The sequence below is a fragment of the Euphorbia lathyris genome, chromosome 4 (genome assembly GCF_963576675.1).
Source record: "Euphorbia lathyris chromosome 4, ddEupLath1.1, whole genome shotgun sequence".
Taxonomy (NCBI): Eukaryota; Viridiplantae; Streptophyta; class Magnoliopsida; order Malpighiales; family Euphorbiaceae; genus Euphorbia; species Euphorbia lathyris.
The window spans coordinates 35,036,902-35,055,202 of NC_088913.1; the positions used below are offsets into that span (position 1 = coordinate 35,036,902).

The 18,301-nt window shown below is 36.3% G+C and overlaps 1 protein-coding gene across 1 annotated transcript; it reads left to right on the forward strand.

The window, feature by feature from the left end:
• Nucleotides 1–6,997: 6,997 nt before the first annotated feature.
• On the forward strand, nt 6,998–17,648 carry LOC136225953 (methionine S-methyltransferase). The gene is made up of 12 exons (XM_066014165.1): nt 6,998–7,340; nt 8,777–8,970; nt 9,086–9,292; nt 9,421–9,516; nt 10,640–10,828; nt 10,902–11,090; nt 11,185–11,421; nt 12,377–12,511; nt 14,306–14,626; nt 14,757–14,936; nt 15,557–16,525; nt 17,062–17,648. Exons 1-12 carry the CDS (start codon nt 7,115–7,117, stop codon nt 17,368–17,370), a joined length of 3,252 nt encoding a protein of 1,083 aa, XP_065870237.1. The 5' UTR covers nt 6,998–7,114; the 3' UTR covers nt 17,371–17,648.
• The last annotated feature ends 653 nt before the right edge of the window (nt 17,649–18,301 follow it).

Consider the following 18,301-nt stretch of genomic DNA (forward strand, 5'->3'; position numbering starts at 1 on the left):
GATGAAATATCTTAAATGAGGAAAATTTTAGGGTACTCCTGGAGTAATACTCCCTACCAATCAATCCATGACACGTGTATATATATTTCTCTTTCCACCAATCATACCCATGTAGTGAGATTCAAAAATGATTTTGATTGGATGGGAGTATTACTCCCGGAGTACTGTAAAATTTCTCCTTAAATGATATATTAAAAAAGGAAAAGAATACGTTATGAATAAAAAATAAAAAAACATATTAAAAAACAAAACAACACATTACAACTATATTAATATCCTTAAAAAAAACCATATTAATATATACTAAATATGTTTATTATTTAAAGGGTAAATAATTTATTAGTCCATTCCTTTTTACCTAACTCAATGTTTAGTCTTTTTGTTTTGAAAAATAAATTATAAGATCCCTATCTTTTGTCAATGTTAACTCTTTTATCCTTTTGTCTATATTTTTTAGATTTTTAATCGTTATTTTTGGCATAAACAGACAGACAAAAGATAACAAAGTACCAGACACATTTTGTATCGTAATATGGCTTTCCTAAAACTAAAATGCACCCGGTTAAAAATCTAAAAAATATAGACAAAGGAATCAAAAAGTTAATATTCACAAAAAAATTAGAACCTTATAATATGTTTTTCAAAAGGGACTAAACAATGTGTTACGTAAAAAAGTGTGGACTAATAAATTATGTGCCCTATTTTAAATAATATTCGGTTCAAATTAGAGAAGTTCTATTATAGTCCCGGTTCATTGGACCTTGCCAATAAAAACATGGCAATTATGCACTTTTTTCCCTTACACTAATCATCTCCTAATGAGGTAGCATGCTTCTCCCTTTTTATTGATCGGGTCCATTGCACCAGGTCCACTGTAGAAGTTCTCTTCAAATTATTACTCTCATCATTTCCTAATAGCTGATAGCCGCTATTTAGAAAGCTATTTTAATAAAATAAATTACAAATAAAATATAAATAACATATTTTTTGATTTAATACATTCTTAATTTCTCTCATATTTATCTAAAAGTCAACTATACGAAATATCTTATTTATCTTCTCATCTTGTTTAAATTAACTAATTGATTGCCCGTATTCAATGTGACAGAATAATTTTTTTTAAACTAATTGAAATATAAACCTCCCATTATACTTTTACTGGAAACAATGATCAGTAAAGAGGCAGTAATACATGTGAGAAACAACATTGGGTTTGGTTGGTGTTTTGTCATTGATAGTATCCGAAGGGGAGGTGGAGTGGCTCTTTTCTGGAAAATTGAATTAAATGTGACCCTCATCAAATTTGGTACGAATTTTATTGATGTATCGGTCTCGGAGGATAATAGTTCAACTTGGCGACTCACAGGCTTTTATGACTTCCTAGAAAGAAATAGAAGAGCATCATCATGGCAATGTATGGAGGACTTATATAGAACCTCAGATCTCCCATGGATGGTGATGGGAGACTTTAATGATATGTTTTTTTCCCTTTGAGAAACGGCGTGGACGGGGCCACCGTTTACATTATTATCAGGTTTTGCGGATACACTGAATCACTGTAATTTGTCAGAAGTCTTCATGAGCGGATATCCGTTCACATGGACATGCAACAGACAAGAACAAGCAATGATCGAGGAAAACTTGGATAGGGGAGTGGCATCTCGAACATGGATGGAAAAATTCCCACTTGCAAAAATCGCAAACCTTTATACGACGCAATCAGATCATTCTGCGCTCCTTTTGTCAGTAGCCGCAACACAGCCAAGAACACCAATGCCATTTCAGTATAATAACTCATGGGGATTTAATACGGACTGTCAATCATTGATCCAATAGAATTGGGATGAATCAAACTTAATGGAGTTTACGGACAGGCTGGAGAAATGCCGGGTCAGAGTACAATAATGGGGTGTGACACATAAACAATAATTAAAAGGCAAAACAACTCGGCTATGAAGACAATTGGCACAGAATTGAGGACAGTCTCACAAAGATGAGTTTCAGCGAGTCAGTAGAGAATTGGATGATACTCGGACTGCTTAGGAAATATACTAGAAGCAGCGAGCCAAAATTCAATGGCTATGGGTTAGAGATATTAACTCACACTTTTTCCATGAGTCTATACGCACACAAAGACGAAAGAATGAATTTAGTGGACTGGCCATAAGCAACAGACATCATCAGACCTAGACGACGGGCTTATCAGATGAGATACATCAGCACTTCATAAATCTATTTACATCATAGAGGGAGGAGAATTTAATGATCATTGAAGTCATCAATAACAAACTGACATCGGCCCAGGGACAGTGACTAAAAAGAGATTTCATGGAGGAGGAAATCAACCAAGCCATATTTTCCATGCATCTAGACAAAGCCCCGGGACTTGACGAACTGAACCTTGGATTTTTTCAGCAACACTAGCAAATCATTGGACATGCAGTTTCGCAGTACTGCACCGCGTGTTTGAGCACAAGAGATTTCCTGAATCAACTCAACAGTACAAACATAATCCCAATCCCAAAGAAGCATCCTCCAATAGCAATGACAGATTTGAGGCCCATAGCTCTATGCAACGTTCTAATGAGAGTTATGACGAAAGTAATGGCTAATAGAATTAAATCAATTCTATCCATGGTTATTTCTTATGCTCAAAGTGCATTTATATCGAAGAGATCCATTATAGATAATATTCATGATAGCATATGAGGCGGGGCACACATTGAGGCTTGGTAAAGGAGGGAGAAAGGGGTATGCAGCATTGAAATTCAACATGTCCAAAGCTTATGATGGAATTAAGTGGGACTTCCTTCGTGCCGTTTTGATTCGGTTAAATTTCCTTATCCGCATGGTGGAACTAACTATGAAGTGTGTATCGACAGTGAAATATCAAATCACAAATCAAAATGGATCATTTGACCCTTTCAAACTGTCAAGGGGACTCAGATAATGAGATCCACTATCTCTTTATACTATGAACAGAGGCCCTAACAACACTATTGCAAAGAGTATAAGAGTTTGGTAATATTCATAGGTGTAGTATCTGCAGGGGCGCCCCTACTATATCACACTTATTGTTTGCAGATGACAACTATTTCTTCTTCAAGGTGGCAATTGAAGAATGTGGAGTAATTCAACCAATCTTCCAAGTATATGAGAGAGCCTCGAGATAGAAAATTAATTTTGAGAAATAAAAAATAATATTTACCTCAAAAGTGCCACAGGAAAGGATGACAAAATTGGCACATGTTGAGAGTTTATGTGGTCGACGCTCAGGACACTTATATGGGGTTACCATCATTAGTAGGCAGAAACTGCACGACTACGTTCTCCTATGTCATAGACAGACTGAGACGCACGTTGAGAGGATGACAGGGTAAACGGATCTCACAGGGCGGGAAAGAGGTATCAATCAAAGTAGTATCCCAGACACTACCATCCTATGTAATGTAGGTATTTGCTCTACCAAAACTGCTATGTGATGGAATTAAAGTGATGTTGAATGGATACTGGTGGAGTCGGGGAATTAAATAGAAAGAGTGGAAGTATCTTTGTACTCGCAAGGAGTGGGGGAGCTTGAATTTTAGACACTTTCAGGAATTTAATCTTGCATTACTAGGCAAATGGGCACTATCGAAATAAGAAGAAAAACTTGCATATGGTTTTCATTGACTTGGAGAAAGCATATGATAAGGTACCAAGGGAAGTACTTTGGTGGGCCTTGATAAGGAAAGGCATTTCGCGGAAATATATTGACATCATAAAGGACATGTACGAGGGAGTATGCACGAGTGTACGTACTAGTGTTGGGAAGACTGAAGAGTTTCCTATTATGATTGGAGTGCACTAAGCCCATTTCTTTTTGCCATCGTTATGGATGAACTAACAAGTTCACTTCAAGATGGTATACCATGGTGCATGCTGTTTGCAGATGATATTGTGTTGGTTGATGAGACGAAAGAAGGAGTGGAGAGGAAGTTGGAACTATGGAGACAAACTCTAGAATCTAGAGGCTTTAAGTTGAGTCGAAGTAAGACAGAATATTTAGAGTGTAAGTGTAGCGGCCATAGGAGTAGGGAGGCAGGGACAATCACCCTAGATGGGAGAGTTGTTCAGGCCTCGGATTGCTTCCGGTATTTAGGATCTATTATCCAAACGGATGGAGAAGTAGATGGAGATGTTGCTCATAGGATTAAAGCTGGTTGGTCGAAGTGGAAGAGTGCTACGGGTTTCCTTTGTGATCCCGGCATGCCTAATAGATTGAAGGGAAAATTCTACCGGACGGCAATTAGACCAACATTGTTATATGGTACGGAGTGTTGGGTAGTGAAACACTGCCACATCCATAAGATGTCGGTGGCGGAGATGCGTATGTTGAGATGGATGTGTGGTCATACGAGAAAGGACCGGGTGCGTAATGAAATAATTAAGACAAAAGTAGGGGTCACATCTATTGAGAATAAAATGAGAGAAAACCGACTAAGGTGGTTTGGCCATGTGAGACGTAGAGCGCTTGATGCGCCGGTTAGGAGAACCGAAGAGTGGCAAAGGGATGTAGTGGTGAGGGGTAGGGGAAGACCTAAGCAAACTTGGAGGAGGGTGATCGAGAGTGATATGAGTTTACTGGGAATTGAGGAAAATATGGTAGTGGATAGGACGGAGTGGAGGGAGCGAATCTGTGTCGTTGACACGACTTGATTTTCACGGTTTTATATGATGGTTCATGTTAGCCGACCCCGAATCATTTCGAGACTAAGGCTTTGTTGTTGTTGTTGTTGTTGTATTACTAGGCAAATGGGCATGGAAGTTTCTAACTCAGCTGGAAAGCCTAGTGTCCTAAATCTTCAAAGCTAGATACTCTACACTATCTGATTTTAAAGAGGCATGACTAGGATATAATTCGAGTGTAATTTGGTCCAGTATCTATAAATGCCGAGAATTACTGACTGATAGAGTTAGAAATCAAATTGGGGATGGCCTTAAAACCTGTATTTGGAAGGATAGATGGCTCGATTCAGACACGAGATGCTTGAGCCACGATATGGAGACACATGAGGAGTGGACAGTCAACAAACTCATACAAAATGGACACTAGAATATTGATATACTAACTGAATATTTTTCACAAGAGGATCAACAACACATTTTGAGTATTCTGATACCTATACGTGAAACTGAATATCAATTAAGTTGGCGGTGGGAGAAAAGAGGGATTTATAGTGTTAAATCAGCTTATTATGCATCTCAATGCCCAAAGCCGACAGAGGAGACATGCTGAGCTCGTTGGAATAAGCTATGGAAAATATCTTGCCCCCCGAAAGTTAAAAACTTCATATGGCTCATAGCTTGGAATATTCTACCAACAAATGACAATCTTCATATTCAACGGGTTCATGTTAATACTTTATGTCCATTATTTATGTAGGTGACAAAATCGATATCACAACTCTTTCTCAATTGTCCAATAACTCTAAGTGTATGGCACCAATAAACATTGACGAATGACATTCCAATACGAGGGGGAATGGAATGTCCGCGATGGTGGCACGAGATGATGGCTGACGGATCCCTAGAGACGACCAAAAACTGGGCCACAGTACCCTGGTTCATCTGGCATGATGGAAATCAGTTCATTTGGGAAAGATGACGGATGATACCGTTTGACGTTGCATCCCGAGCCGTCGACTTCCTCAATTCATGGCGACGTGTGCAAATCCGCATCAATGAAGCAGTGGCGAATCTGACAGTAGCAAACAAAACACGTTGGACTCCATTGGCAATAAGTCTGAAACTGAATTTTGATGCCTGAATTTGACCAAATGAGAATAGATTCGGTTTTGGTGCGGTTCTACGAGACATGCATGGAAACTTTGTAGCAGCCAGATACGATTCCACGATGGGCATATTTTATCTGACAGTAGCTGAAGCCATTTCATGTCGGGAGACACTTAGCTGCGTAAAAGATAGAGGAGATCAATTAGTCGAGATCGAGGGCGATGCACAAATTGTTATTCACTCCTTACTTCAAAAAGAGGGAGAAGATTTTTCAAGTTTAAAGACCATATCATGAATCCCTGTTAACGACCACAGACTATACAAACCCATGACATCGTCTAAGGGGGCGTTTGGTTCAAACTTCGAAATCAGAATTGGAATCGGAATCGGAATGTTACGGAATCAGAATCGGAATGATTATTTATTTATTTTGTTTGGTTTAATTCGGAATCGGAATCCGATTACTTTTAAGAGTGTTTGGTTCAAATTTCGGAATTGGAATCAAAATCAAAATCGATAATGAAAAAAATTAAAATTTCTTAAATTTTAATAAATAAATAAAATATGGAAACTATTGAAAAAAAATTAATTATAAAAATATTTATAAATTGAATTAATATAAATAAATATACTATATTATATTATAGTTATAAAATTTATTATTCTAACAATATACTATTTGTAGAGCAATCCACTATAATATACTAGATTATATTTTATGAATCTACAATCCTAGAAAGATTATATTATTATACTATATTTTTAGAATTATTATTAACAGTAACAATATGCTAAATTATATTATATAAATGAATACAATATATTATAATATACAGTACAACATATGTGTGGGTGGTTAACTTTTTAATTTTTTTTTATATATAGGCAGTTAAAGACATAAAACGTGGGTTTTTTTTTTTTGAGAAAATAAAAACATGGGTTTTATTTTATTTTTATTTTTTTTAATTAAATTTAATAAGGGAATGAGAATCATATTTGATTGAAGGGGAAGGGAGAGGGAATGGTTGATTCCCGGGGTGAATATGATTCCATTCCTACATTAAATTTTATAAAACCAAACATCAACGATAGTAATTAAATACATGATTCCCATTCCCTACTGTATATAGGACTAACCAAACACCCCCTAAAGTCAAGGAAAGACTCGAGGTCCAAATAAATAAAAATAAAAAATAAAATAAAATAAAGGCCGGGAAAAGTCCTCCCCTCTCTTTCCTCAATAACCAATAAAAGGAAGCAACAAATCTCTCATCCTCTGCATCTTTCTCTGTAGCTGCACTGCACACAGTTCTCTCCATTTTTAGTGGCAGAGCTGCAAATGGCGGTCTCTCTATCCATCGATGAATTCTTGAACAAGTGTGAGCAATCAGGCGATTCAGCATACGCTGCGTTTAGGTTACTGTTGGAGCGGCTGGAGGACCCGAATACCCGAGCTCAGGCTCGAATCTTCCTCTCGGATCTCCATAAGCATGTCGGCGATTCCGATCATTGTCTCGACAAGTACCATTTCCGGATCCAGGACATCTTTTTGAACCAATATGAAGGTATTTACAATCACTCTGTATTTTTTCTGTATGCCTGTATTGAGAAAACGAAGGAATTATGAACACTAAAATGAGAGCATTGAATTTATGATCTATGAGTCGAATGTAATTTTGTTTGACTATTATCTCGTGAGAGTTTGGTTGCTGAGAATGAGGATGTTGACATTTCATTGTTAATGCATGCAGTTAATGTTAGTGACAATATGGTTCAATGGACATGTTTATGGTGTTTGATTGCCTGGAAAATAGAGGAAATCTGAAGGAAAATAACGAAATTAAGGAGATATTTACTTTTTCACTTCACCCTTTTTACTGTTCGAATTTGTCTTCGTATAGTTGTCTTTTGTCGCAAATGATAGTTCATCTCAAAATTTGCTTGAAGTTTCTTTCTCCAAGTTTTTTTGGCATTTTGCTTGTATTCATGCGTTTTCCAAGATCACAAAAAACGAGGCCATCAATAATAGATAGAAGTCGTTATTATAATAATAAAGAAACAATATCCGCAGCTCCAATTATTTGGTCATTGAACCAAGTAAAGAATCCAGTGCTTTTACTGATAATTCCGTTGCTATCCTTTTCGTCACAAGCTTTTCAAATCAGTCAATGACATTCTAAAAGAGAACCAGTAATTGGTAGCATGAAATGGAATTGAAGTAAAAGGAATTCAATTCTTTTGGAACATATCAAATCTGGAGGGAATAGATTTACAATTTTACCTGCATATGGATTTATCTCAATATGCTGATGAACATTATCGTATGCCAAACTGGATTAATAAATCTCTTAACTGTTTGAACTGGGATTGGTTCCACACTCAAAACCGATTTCTAATGATTCTGATAATCTTGAAGTGTGTCAAACTCAGAAATGTGCTACAGTATTTTCAAGATTGTAATGTGGATAGCTATCTGTATTATATGGCTCACTTAATTCTCTCTCTCGCTTTCAGAAAAATTATTACTTCGTATAATGTCTTTATTGTTTGAACATTAATGCTAGCCTACATGCACAAAAGGCCCACCGAGTTCTCTTTTCCTGTTTTTGCTGGAGGATAGAAAGCTCAATGTCATTTTGTTTCAGTTCTCTAGCTTTCTCAAGGTTTTACTTGAATTAAGTTTTATTCACCAAAATAGTATCCTTATAAATTACTTTATTTACTGTCCCTGGAAATCTAGAAACAATGGAATATGTGCTTATGTGTGCTCCTTTTTTTTTCATGGTAATATTTTTAGTTGTGTTATTACAAATATGCTTGACATGGACACTGTATGTCTTCATTCGTACAATGAGTTCGTTACTGCATGTTGTAGCAAAAAAAGAAGAAGTAAAAGACTAGTATATCTCGTCTTTCTTTCACCTATCTGTTTTATGGAACTTCTAATTTTGGACCTCTAAAATGGTGTCTTTTAGCTGCTCTGATGCTTCTCTTTGATTAGGTTATCAGGGTAGAAAGAAATTGACAATGATGGTTATCCCTAGCATTTTTATCCCTGAAGACTGGTCCTTCACTTTTTACGAGGGATTGAATAGACATCCCGACTCAATCTTCAAGGATAAGACGGTTGCTGAGCTTGGTTGTGGAAATGGATGGATTACCATTGCTATTGCTGACAAGTGGTTACCTTTAAAGGTTTATTCCCTTCCTTGTGTTGTCTTGTTCCTTCTTATATAATAGGATTCCAAAGAGTGTATCAATAAAGCTTTCTGTCAGTTGTTTTCGTCAATGCTTAAACAACCATTTGCAGGTGTATGGCCTTGATATCAATCCTAGAGCAGTAAAGGTTTCCTGGATAAATTTATACTTAAATGCTTTGGATGAAAAGGGCCAACCCATCTATGATGCAGAGAAGAAAACATTACTAGACAGAGTGGAGTTTCATGAATCTGATCTACTTGGTTATTGTAGAGATAATGACCTTCAACTTGAACGGATTGTTGGATGCATACCCCAGGTATTATCAAATTCATGACGCAGCAAATTAGCAAAACACAATCTTGAGTTAATTGTTCCTGCGACTGATTATGTTTTCACCGGTATTATTGAACTCTTACTTTGCCTTTGCTACTTTTCCTCTTGCAGATTCTTAACCCAAATCCTGATGCAATGTCTAAAATGATTACAGAAAATGCAAGTGAGGAATTTTTGTATTCATTGAGCAACTACTGTGCACTTCAGGTTGGAGATGATCTCAATTATTTCCTTTTATCTGTACTTTTAATTATTTTGCTGCTGCAAGTACTAAATTAGAGTCAAATGGAATACCTTCCTCTGCACCGAATAGGAGCGTGCTGAATTGATGCTATAGATTGTCAAAGTGCTAGTTTAACACTGTTTTATTATACTTTAATTGATTGTGACTGTTAGAAATTTTTCAGTTTGATATTGCTGTCTGAGACTTGGCGCAACGGTAAACGTTGTTGTCGTGTGACCAAGAGGTCACGGGTTCGAGTCTTAGGAGCGGCCTCTTGCCAAATAAATTGGCAGGGGAAGGCTTGCCCCCAGTACACCCTTGTGGTGGGACCCCTCCCCGGACCCTCGCTCAGCGGGGACGCGTAGTGCACCGGGCAAGAAAATAAAATAAAATATTGCTGTCTGAGACTAGCTTAAAGGAATTAGAACTTTGAATCTCATCTATGTCAACTATATTTAAATTTATACCAATTTTCAAATGATTGTTTCTGAAGGAGTGCTACTTTACCTGTAATCATGTGGATTGAATGAGCTAAACTGACAAAAGATTGGAAGGGGAAGTGTGATTTCTAAATTCTAAAACAGTTTGAAGACAAATAATGATCAACTTACAATTATGTAATGAATTCCATATGCATTTGTAAGGTGACAAAGGATATTCATATACAACACAGAGCATGATTGAGGGAGATGGGGAGTTATCTGATATCATTATTTATGTTTAAGTATATTAATCTTCATTTTCATTAATTCTAACGATTCATGTAAGTTCATAATCATGCATTCTCATTGAAAGATTCTTTTCTACGTTTTCTTTCAGGCTTTTACTTTGAATTGTTTGTTTTTGGTCAAATGGAAGACAATTTACTTGTGTCCTCTCATGTTTAGACAAAAGGCTTTTAGTTCTCTCTCTCTCTCTCTCTTTACAACTTACCTTCTCTATGTGCTTTCTTTATATGTGGGGTCCAGATGGGGGAGGGATAATTGGAGTGTGCATTGATATGGGTTGACTCTGGCTTAATGTTGAGAGCTAGTTGCTCCATTATTGCATATTGAGTTCATTTTTGCTAATTCTTGTTTTTTTAATCCTTATTCTTTTGATATAAAGGGGCTTGTTGAGGATCAGTTTGGTTTAGGTTTAATTGCTAGGGCTGTTGAGGAAGGCATATCTGTAATCAAGCCTATGGGGATTATGATTTTCAATATGGGTGGCCGTCCAGGACAAGCTGTTTGTAAACGCTTGTTTGAACGCCGTGGATTTCGCATCAACAAGCTTTGGCAGACTAAAATTATCCAGGCATGAAAACTTGTCAAGTAAATATCTGTTTGTTCGTCCACTCTGTACTCCTCCTGAAAACATTTTGTTGCAGGCTGGTGACACAGATATATCAGCCTTAGTTGAAATTGAGAAAAACAGTCCGCATCGGTTTGAGTTCTTTATGGGTCTTTCTGGAGATCAGCCTATTTGTGCTAGAACAGCATGGGCCTATGGGAAGGCTGGTGGCCGTATTGCTCATGCTTTGTCAGTGTATAGCTGTCAGCTACGCCAACCAAACCAGGTCCGCGGTTAATTTGTCATGATTGTTCCGGTAAGCATATATTTATCACTTATGGGATATGGCTAAAGGAATGGTACCTGAAAATTTTGAACAGGTTAAGAAAATTTTTGAGTTTCTCAAGAATGGCTTCCAAGAGGTCAGCAGTTCATTAGATTTATCTTTTGGGGATGATTCGGTTGCGGATGAGAAGATTCCATTCCTTGCTTATCTTGCCAGTGAATTGAAAGAGAGATCATGTTTCCCTTATGAGTCCCCAGCCGGAAGCATACGTTTTCGTAATCTAATTGCAGACTTTTTGAAGATATACCACCATGTTCCAGTCAATTCAAATGTAAGAATGCATTCCCTGCTTAATCAATAACAGTTATCATGTCATTTCTTTTCTCTTACTCTTTACAATGTTTGTGGTCGGGGTCCTTTAAAAGTCACAGGATGCTAACCATTGAGTATGCAAAGAACTCAAAATTTAATCTGTTGCTCATTTAGTTATAGAGCATTTCATGGAACCAAAACAGGGCAAGACAGAGTTTTGTCAAGAAGGAATTGATAGGTTGGGAACTTACCATGGAATATGATGTTGCAAGGAGTATTTTTTTGTATAAATTTTAGTTTTTTGTATTGATACTCAGTTGATATTTTACAAGTCCAAATTTTTAGATTAAACCTTAAAATCTATGTGTTTTTATTACAAAAGTTGGCTTGTCCATTGCATATAAAGAAAATGCTACTCCCTGTTTGATTTATATTGCTTCCGTCTCTCAGATACTTTTTGATTTATATCATGCCCTCTTATGTAGCTGCGTACTGAATGTTGGCCTGATCTTCTTAAGGATGGATTATGAAGTGAGAAAAACTTGTTTGTTGAAAATGCATATTGCAATTCATGTTTTTGCTGCATAAAGATTGTGTAATGAAACTTTGATTTTTCCTCTGCTATACATAAACAAAAAGATGAAAAACACTTCTATTTTTCGCGGTTCTAGTTATGTTATTGCCATGCTATGCTTCTTATTGAAGTCCACAACGTGAAAGTTCTTTGTACTTTCAGTTCAGTATCATGGACTATTGTTCATCTCTATATGGTGTTTCACAATGTCCTACCTACATCCTAGTGGTTGACTGGTTGTGGTTTTTCTCATGTTGTACAGATTGTACTTTACATGCTCTGTTGGCTTATTCATCTTTATTTGTTCAGAATTCTCATACCTGTAAAACATGACTAATCATCTTTTTTTTGTTGTGTTATATAAACTGCATTTTGACTCAACTTTCCTGTCTTCTGCAAGAATGTTGTCATCTTTCCTTCAAGGGCTGTCGCGATTGAAAATACTCTTCGATTATTCTCACCTCGTCTTGCAATTGTTGATGAACATCTGACTCGACACCTACCTCGACAGTGGTTAACATCTTTGGCAATTGAGGTATGATTTATTTGGTGTTATATCATAGTTTGCTAATTGTGTTATAGTTGAAATGATGTAGCTTTTGTAACTTGAATGTTCCTGAACAGACGCCCATTTGTTAAATAAATGTTGAAATTATTTTTTGGGTTGGGGTTTGCTTAAATTGAAAGTGTATATTGTGTTATTTCCACTGCAAGTCTTGGCCAAGATATTCCTATTAATTTTGAAATCAAGAGGAAATTTCTATCAAAGGACTATCATTAGTAAAGATGCCTTAAACTTGTGAATTCATTAGGAATGGCTATCTGAAATCCCAAAATTTGACATGTTTTGATATGTTAAACAAGACACGAACTTTTGCTTTGAATATTATCTATATGGGATTGGATGTTGCCAGAGCTTATGGTTTCTAACCTTAGTATGGAATTGTTATTTTAAGGATTGGAAGAATGCCTGTGGATGCATTCAAATCTAAACTGTTGAACCAATTGCAAAGAATTTCTTCCAATAGCAACTCTTGCTAAAAATTGACATACCACATATATGAATATCACTTTGAATCTTATCATTCATTGTTCATAACTAGCTAATTAAACTAAAAAGGTTCAAGATCCTTACCTCTTGAAGATCTTGAAGACTTTGTAGGAGTGCCCCAAATATGACATCTCTAGCTTGTCCACACCAAATTTTTGGTCCAGTCTCACAAGGTATCAACACCAAAAACAAGCTCTTCCTCTTTCCTTTTTGCCCAAATTTGAACTTCTTTGGCGATTTATCTATGTGCAGGGGTTTTATTTTGGCCGAAATTTTCAACTATTAGAAAAACTTTTCCTTTTTATATGTAATAATCTATCATCCAAAAATTGACTAGTGACATTTCTTGTGCCACTGGATCTATATCTTGACCAAGAAAGTTGCATGCCTTGAAATTGTGCTTGCTTGCACAAATTAGCATTATCTAATTTGTTGTTGTTTGAGCACGAAAGATTCAGGTTGATTGTCTAATTGAATAGTCAGGCTTGCCCCTGCTCCTCCTCTTTGTGAACTTACTGCAAGATATTTGGAAGCATTCATCTGTCACAACTCTTATATTTGTGTCTTCTTTTTCTCGTTCCACCTCTAGTTTTATTATCACTTTCATCTTCTAGCCATCATAAAATTGCTCGTCTTAAAGTGGTATTTCATATTTCATGAGATGCACAGACCCATGATATGCCTTGACAAGCAATAGTTTTGAGGAAAGACATATATTAATGGCTCCGGATATATAAAATTATCCAAAATTGATTCTTGAGATGATTTTGAAAAGGTAAAAATGAACTAGTGCAATAGGTGTGTAATTATTCTCGTTGGAGTGACACTCATTAACAATTGTCGTTTTATGCTTTCTGGATCTTCCATTTTTAAGGATGTTTGGGTCTGAACAAGTAATGCTTTTGTGCTTTCTTCTCATGTAGATTCCTGTAGTTATATAACTCTGTTTCTTCTTATGGCCTTGGACAATTTTCCATCTTCATGTTATATTATGTTACCTTTCTTTTTAATTTATTTTATAAAAAAACTTGTAAAATCCTCTACACAGAGCCCCTTGCTTCCTTCTTTCTCTTACAGAGTACATATAATTTTATATTTTTTTATTATTGTCTATTAACTCTTCAAGGACTTCTTTTTATGGAAGAAGCATCAGAGTCTTCAGAAATTCAAAAAAGCTTACAGAGTAGTTCGTTTGCTATATGAATAAATATGAATTTTGACATAGAAGTATAATTCCTTCTCCGTAATTAATAATGACAGCTATTTATCCTACTGTAGGGTACAGAAAATTATGACCCTTCAAAGGATGTAATTACAGTCATCGAGGCACCTAGACAGTCTGATTTAATGGTGGAGCTTATAAAGAAACTCAAACCACAGGTAGTGATTACCGGGATGGCTCAATTTGAGGCTGTCACAAGTTCTGGTTTTGTTCAGCTTTTAGATATTACTAGAGAGATTGGATCCAGGCTTCTGTTAGACATATCTGATCACCTTGAGCTATCCAGCCTTCCAAGTCCCAATGGAGTCCTTAAATATCTTGCAGGAACTCATCTACCTTCTCATGCTGCAATTCTTTGTGGCCTTGTGAAGAATCAGGTATTTGTTTTGTAGCAATCAACTCTATTTATTGCTCGGGTGTCACAAAATCTTAATGCACTTTAGTCATTTTGCATGCTCTTTAGGTTATAGATTCTCCTTGTTAATAAAAGGTTTATGCTTGCTCCAGGTTTATTCAGATTTAGAGGTAGCTTTTGTCATTTCAGAAGAAGAGGCTATTTTTAAGGCCTTGTCCAAAACTGTGGAAGTTTTGGAAGGAAATACTGCACCAATCAGGCAGTTATATTATGGTTGTCTTTTCCATGAACTTCTAGCTTTTCAGCTTGCAAACCGACATCCACCAGCAGAGGTTTGTCACTCTTTTATTTTGTTAATTATCCTCATTATTCAGTGTCTTCGATCATTGCAGGAAAGCACCATTTTTAGATTTGAAAGATAGCCAAATGGCATAATAATCAAATATGAATAGTTCCATGTTATAATATTGGAAAAAGACATTGCAAGAATCTCAAATTTGATTAGTTGTTTTGTTGTGGTACCTTTGTTTCATTTTTCATGTCTTTTCAAGTCAATCATAAATTCTTGGATGAAAAACAAGTTAGAATATAAGTTGTGGTGGTCCTGAATTGATTGTAAAAAATTTGTACTCTCTACTTTGTTGGCATCCTGCAAAGTTTGAACCAGGCTACCGGTTCAGCCAAAACTTAGTACCTGATTCTGTGAAATAAGACTTTGAAATCAATGTCTCTTGAAAACATTATTTGTCACTAGAAAAGTGATACTACTACTTTTTTCTGCTTTTCACTTTTCAATCTATTGACCAATTGTTCTCAATGTTGGTTCTGGTACTGCTCATTGAATTATTTAACATTACATGATACTTATCTGTGATTTTTTGTTCACGGGTGAATGACTGCGTTTAAGTTCTAGTTATCTGATTACCTAATTGATTTTCAATGCTTTTCCCAGAGGGAATGCGAAAAAAGTAAATCAGTTAATGCAATTGGATTTGCAAGTTCTGCTATTTCAGTTCTCAATGACTCTGAATTGTCAATCAGTGAGGAAGAAAGGTCTTCCTTGATTCATATGGATACAGATCAAAGTTTCTTGTCCATTCCATCTCCTGTCAAGGGTGCAATCTTTGAAAGTTTTGCAAGACAGAACTTAGCTGAATCAGAAACTGATGTCACCCCTAGCATCAAACAATTCATTAAGAGCAATTACAGGTTCCCTACTGACAACAACACAGAGTTCATATATGCAGACTTCACCCAGTCTCTGTTCAATAGGCTGATCCTATGCTGCATCCAAGAAGGTGGAACATTTTGCTTCCCATCTGGCTCGAACGGGAACTATGTTTTGGCTGCCAAGTTTCTAAAAGCAAACATTTTGAGCATTCCTACCGACTCTGGGTCAGGTTTCAAACTGACTGATAAGGCACTAAATGAAGTACTTGGCACGGTGGACAAGCCATGGGTATACGTTTCTGGTCCAACGATTAACCCTACAGGCTCGCTTTACAGCAACAAAGAGTTGGAGGACATATTAACTACTTGTGCAAAACATGGGGCAAGAGTTGTAATTGACACTTCATTCTCAGGAATGGAATTTGATTGTGAAGGTTGGGGTGGCTGGGATTTGGAGGCAACAATATCAAAGTTGAATTCCTCTGGCAACCCATCTTTCTGCGTGTCTCTGCTTGGAGGATTGTCTTTGAAGCTCCTAAGTGGAGTACTCAAATTTGGGTATCTGGTTTTGAACCACCCTTTTCTGGTTGATGCATTTCATGGTTTTCCAGGTTTGTGTAAACCTCATGCCACTGTCAAATATGCTATAAAGAAGTTGCTGGCCTTAAATGAGCAAAAAGCTGAGGACTTGACAGATGCTGTTGCGGAGCAAACAAGAAATTTAAATTCCAGAGCTCAGCGCATGAAAGAGGTAATCAATTTTTATGCTGGAAGTTTTCTGTTTTCATTTATTGTTTTTTATCTTATTTTTCATTATACTTCTTAAATTCCAAATGATAATTGATCAGTGAAAAAGTAAGAGTGCCTTTTGTGAAAAATGCTGAACCATAGGATAGGACTTTTGTCTGTCTTTCCTTTTTCAAAACTCAACATCCATGACGTGTTGCCTCTTTAATTGCTGATGTAAATGCGAAGTCTTAATTAATTATCTTTGAAAGTTTGTTTTATTTATTTGATATGGAGAAATGGGGGGAAATGAGTAAAAATCTTGAAAATGCAATATTGTGTCTAATTTTGAGCGTTCTAAATGCACAATTAGATTCAGCATTAGCAATTAAGTTCCTGCTTCTGTTACTGTTTTAATGTATAAAATCATTGACAAATGAAATGACTCTTTTTTTATCTCTGTTCTTCCGAACCATGTGAATGTCAAACCTAAGCGATGAATCCTTGCAATTTTGAGTTTTAACTCTCTTTGGTTTGGCATGGTTTGTTTTTTTTTCATAGACACTGGAAAAATGTGGATGGGATGCGCTGAAGCCTCGTGGTGGTGTTTCAATGGTTGCTAAACCTTCTGCGTACCTGAATAAGGTTGTTAAGATCAAGCATACTTCTGATGATGATTCGGCTTACGAAATGAAGCTTGATGACACAAATATCAGGGAAGCCATTGTGAAGTCCACAGGTTTATGTATCAAAAGCAGCTCGTGGACTGGGATTCCAGGCTACTGCCGCTTCACATTTGCTTTGGAAGAAAGTGAATTTGAGAAAGCATTGAATTGCATAACCAAATTTAGGGATCTCATCACTAACTAACTTGACTTGTTATATTCACATATTCATCCAGTTTCGTGTTTTCACGACTTGGCCAGTCGCCAAATAAAGCAGAGTTCACGTAATCCAACTCGCCATCTCAAGCAACTTGTATAAGCCAGCATCAGCTGAGATCTTTGATTTTATAATTATGAAAGCATTAAATCCATGTTGCTTTTTTTTTTTTTTTTTTAATTGGACTTCAGTTCGCCACTGCTTTTTTTTTTTTGGTCTGAAGTATGAACTGCCCAAGGTCAATTGCAATTGAGTTTTTTTTTTCACTTTTTGTTTTGTCCTTCTGCAGTAGACTGTAATTGTAACATCTTTTGATGCATAAGAACATCATGCTACACGGACGTTTTTATTCAGCTGCAACTTTGTGCCATAAATTCCAATTTTGATATTTTGGTTATATAAGTGGTCCTTTTTTAATTTTTTTGATAGAGATAAATGGCATCCTTTTCAACTCAATTTATTTGCATCTTATTAGTAAGCATGATATCAAACTACAAAGACAGAAAGAGAATTCCTAATCTCAGAATGGAATACCAAAATTGCTTAGCACATTTTAACCATTTTGAGCAGTTGGAGTTTGCAGATACAGTTTGTTTTGAGTTGAAACATGCTGAACCAAACGATAGTAGCAGTAAGATGCACTCAGCACATTTGTGCGTTGAGTCAATGTGTATATCACAACACATGGAATAGGTAGGTTACTGCTTTAGCTTGAGTTTGGTCGAGCTCAGTTGGTCAAAAACATAAATGACAGACAAAATTTCCAGAATCATATCAGATTAGGAAAACATGTGTACTAGATTCAACAATTACCATCAGTCATAGGCTAATTGAGAGACCCAATAAGCAAGTTTAGAACAGAGTACATGCAGTTTGCTATAAACTTAAAAGAAGTGTACGACAATGATATTGCATTACA